This window comes from Helianthus annuus, chromosome 10 (assembly GCF_002127325.2).
Source record: "Helianthus annuus cultivar XRQ/B chromosome 10, HanXRQr2.0-SUNRISE, whole genome shotgun sequence".
NCBI classification, from domain to species: domain Eukaryota; kingdom Viridiplantae; phylum Streptophyta; class Magnoliopsida; order Asterales; family Asteraceae; genus Helianthus; species Helianthus annuus.
The window spans coordinates 105,477,954-105,481,905 of record NC_035442.2 but is presented as its reverse complement, the minus strand read 5'-3'; the positions used below and the strand labels follow the sequence as shown (position 1 = coordinate 105,481,905).

The 3,952-nt window shown below is 33.7% G+C and overlaps 1 protein-coding gene across 1 annotated transcript; it reads right to left on the bottom strand.

The window, feature by feature from the left end:
* Window positions 1–1,212: 1,212 nt before the first annotated feature.
* On the bottom strand, window positions 1,213–3,440 carry LOC118482668 (centlein-like). The gene is made up of 4 exons (XM_035978256.1): window positions 3,120–3,440; window positions 2,369–2,953; window positions 1,324–1,431; window positions 1,213–1,269 (listed from the first exon to the last, which is right to left on the bottom strand). The coding sequence occupies exons 1-4, from the start codon at window positions 3,438–3,440 to the stop codon at window positions 1,213–1,215; spliced, it is 1,071 nt and encodes a 356-aa protein (XP_035834149.1).
* Between the last annotated feature and the right edge of the window lie 512 nt (window positions 3,441–3,952).

Sequence of the window (3,952 nt, the reverse complement as noted above, 5' to 3'; positions counted from 1 at the left end):
AAATCAGAAGAATAGCAGCTAAAATGGCAATAACTCCTCCTCCTGAGCTCTGATACCACTTGTAGGATCGTTCGTTGACCTGTTTGAGTCGTTCAGAGAAGTTCGTATCCGAATTAAGAGGCGGAAACTAATAATTCGGTGCTATTCAAGCTGTATTCACTTTAATCCTGTTGTTTTATTGATATCGAATGCGATTACACGATCAGACAGCACTTCGGCAGAGTACCGGAACAATACACCATTAACTATGTGTTAGATCGCTCCTACTATATATAGAGAATCTGGTCCGCTCATACGACATGACGTATGAGCGGTCCTACATAGTGCCGTATAAGCGATCCATCAACATGTCCTATGAGCGACCCTGACAACCCTATGACACATAAGCGATCCTAGATTAAGTACATATAAGCGATCCCTATACAAAACACTATTTCTAGGTATCCGTGCCATTTTCGATCTATTCAATCTTCAAGATTCGATGGAAGACGTAGTCAGCAGACGTAGGTGCACTAACAGGGGTTACCCATACATCTAAGAGATGTTCCACACGAGATAAGAAAGTAATTGATATTTAGGTTTATATCTCGAAAACAATCTACTAAATGTGTAAAAACCTACTAGCATATCATCTATGAGACTGTTTATCACATTTAACTTTCCATTTCTTTGGCGTACTGTGATTGTCTACTGATGTACTATCATTTCCTCTTTTTACACAAAACTCTTTTTAAATTTTCTATTGTTTTTGGCTTTTTCAAATTTTCAAATGTTTTTGTATTTTCTGACAACATTTACTCCCCCTAAAATTCAAAATATTTAAGAAAATTTTAATAAGCGATGTAGATAGCTTTGTCTCGCCATTAACTTTCTGCTTCACATGCTATGTTATGCAGAAAATATACCCCCATGATTTACAACACATTGATATTTGACAGTTTGAAAATCGTTTTTCAATCTTGTGAAATTAATCATGTTTATTCAGCCGTGAGGGTTTCGGCGTATTCAGTCAACAACAATTTTTTGTAAAATTTTGATTTTTTACAAATTAAAAAAAATAAACATATTTTTTCTTTTTTCAATTTTTAACAAAGTAAATCATATTTTTTTATTTTAAATTTTTCAATTTTTAGGGTTTTTAATATGGTTTATTTATATACAGAAATGAACAACTGCCTGATTTCAGACGCAGGGTTCAGCAGCCTCCTCTTGTTATGCCAGGCTGCTCCAATACTCCTCTAGTTGACATTCAGTTGTCTTCGGGAGCACCTGCACATTCACACTACTCAATTGTTTGAACAATTTAGCCCAGGTCTGTTTAACCTTAGGCATTTCAACGCAATATGCTTCATTTAATTTTGGAAAATTCTCGTCGTTTGGCACAAACAACTTTTCATCTTTAATTTCAACCATTTTGGTTGAGTCAATTTTCTGTTCAGAAATAGATTAGGTCTTAACCACCCAGGTTTGTCCTTTTGAAACAGTTCTTTTGTAAAAACGTGATTCATTCTGAATGTTTTGATTTCGAACAACAACTTTTGGTGTTCAAAACTGGTTTGGTTTCGTTGCATCAATAGTTGTTTTCCAACTTTGTGTTGTTCTAAATCTGGGTGTCACTTGTTTCCAAGTTTGTTGTGATTCAGTCTTTGACATTTTCGGCTTCCAAATTTGTTTAGTTTCAAACTTGATTGAATTCTGATTCACAACATCAGACTTCTTTTTCGTCTCAACACTAACAGGTTTAAGATTTGGACATTTTCGACTGAGATGTCCAATTTGGTCACACTTAAAGCATGTTCTTTTGGACACATCTTTAACCTGTTGTTGTTGTTGTTTTTTCTGAGCATAGAACACTTCATTAGAGTGTCATCTAAATTGGAGTTCTTTCTCTTCTTCTGAACTTGTTCCATGAACAAAATTCATCTTTTTCTGATAGTTTGGGGTTTCAGTTCTTTTCCAATTATGTTTCTTTTTATAACCTAACCCAGCCTTCATGTTTTTATTCTTGAAACTAGGTTTGTTATAAAAAGTTTTCTTGCTCGTTTTTCCAGCAAATTTATCAATTTCAGATTTTTTTCAACAACTTGAACATTTTGTCAATCTTTTCTGAAATCATATTCTAAATCGGGACTTCAAGATCTGAGAATAATTTGTCCGATCCAATCATGGTATAAACTAATCCTTTTGAATCATCATTCTCCTTTTTCTCAGATTTTGAGTTTTTCAGATAACCTTCATGAAAACTACCTTCATTTTCATCATGTGATTCAGATTTACCTATTTCAATAGACTCTTCTTTCAAAACACTTTCAACGACCTTACCTACCACCTCTGAATCACTAGAATCATTAGATTTGGAATAGGTTACGTCAATATTATCTGGAAATTGATTAACCATGTTGAAAGATTTTTCCACCTTCTCGTCATCATAGAATGTGAATTTTTCCTCAAACGGTGGTGGAACCAGATGATATTCTGATCCAATTCCTTTCTTGTTTTGCTCAAAATCGTTATCATCTGGTTTTATGTTGAAAATTCGTTCAAGAACATATGATGAAGCGTGATAACTATGCAACTTGTTGTTATCTTGTTCTAAATCAGCTATTTTACGCTTTAGCTTAGCAACATCTTCAATGTAAGAATTTACAACTTGTTGTTTAATTTCATACTGTCGTTTAAGCGTATTGGATATTTCAGAACAATGTTTCAATCTCGAATGACCAAATTCCATTTGACTCTTCACGTCTTCATATGATTCTTCTGTAATATGATATGCAAGTTTTATTGAATCATACTCTTTTTTCATTTCTTGAAACGAATTTTCTTTTTGCAAACACTCTTCTGTCATTGCTGAACACTTTTCTTTCAAAATCTCATTTTCCTTTTCTAAAATATTGCATTTTTGTGCCAGCTTTTCAGCATGATCTTTCAAAACCTTTTCATTTTCTGACATCTTTTTACATTTATCTTTGAAAGCTTTTTCAATTTTAGTAAATTCAGTGTCTCTTGTTCTGAACTTTTCATCTTTTTTCAGTACAAGCACTGCACGTTTCCATGCATTTCTTGCATTGTTTGACATTTTTATTTAAAGCTTCAGAAGATTCAGTTGAAATGTTTACCTCAGTCATTGGCACCTCGGCTTTTTCTGCCGTCTGTGTCTGATCAGCTTCTCTCTTCTGTTGTTCCTCAGCAACAGCTTCACCAACATCACTTTCTTCAACCGATCTTTTCAACTTCACATCAGCTTCTTCTTTCTTCTTCAGATCATCTTCATTCTGCTGTTTTTCAGTAACAGCTTCTTCTTTTTCACCTTCCACTTTCTTTTCCTCAGCAACCTTCTTCATTTCATCCACCAAACTTTCAACATTCTTCTTCATCTTCTCTTCGTCTCTCCGTCTTAGACTCGCCGTCATGACATCTCTGATGATTAAACTTGCCATGTTCTGTGAACATTCTACTCTTAAAAGTTCACTATAATCGTAATTTACAGTAATGATGTCTAGGCATCATTTGAGAGAATTTGTCGAGCTTTTAGAGGGAGAATTTTTGAATGACCTTGGCACGGTCTAATTATTACTCGAACTGCAGTTCGAGTATATATGTAATTATATTTTACTAATCACTCAAGTACATCTAGAAGATGATGTTTGGATATTTTAGTATGGACATAGTTGAACCTTAAAGTATGTTAAAGGTTGTTAAGTCATTTGTTATAAGAAATGCCTATTATCATCTCCTACCAAAGTAGAGATTCTCATTGTAGAAGTACCATCGTTAAATGCATAAGTGCACTAATATGTTTTGCTAGCTATGTATGGTTATAATATCTTTCACTTGAGCTTATTTTCATGATATAACCTGTGTCAAGCGAAGAGACATTAGAATGAGTTCAAGGAAATATTTCAGGTATAAAAGATATTTGATTATATTTTACTAACCCATAAAAACATGT

Bases quoted from the DNA above. Each gene is read 5' to 3' on its own strand.
- LOC118482668 (XM_035978256.1), bottom strand. From the start codon at position 3,440: ATGGCAAGTTTAATCATCAGAGATGTCATGACGGCGAGTCTAAGACGG. The intron at 2,954-3,119 runs GTAAACATTTCA...AAATGTAAAAAG, and splicing joins CCGAGGTGCCAATGACTGAG to ATGTCAGAAAATGAAAAGGT. The intron at 1,432-2,368 runs GTAACCTATTCC...ATTTCTGAACAG, and splicing joins AATTTCCAGATAATATTGAC to AAAATTGACTCAACCAAAAT.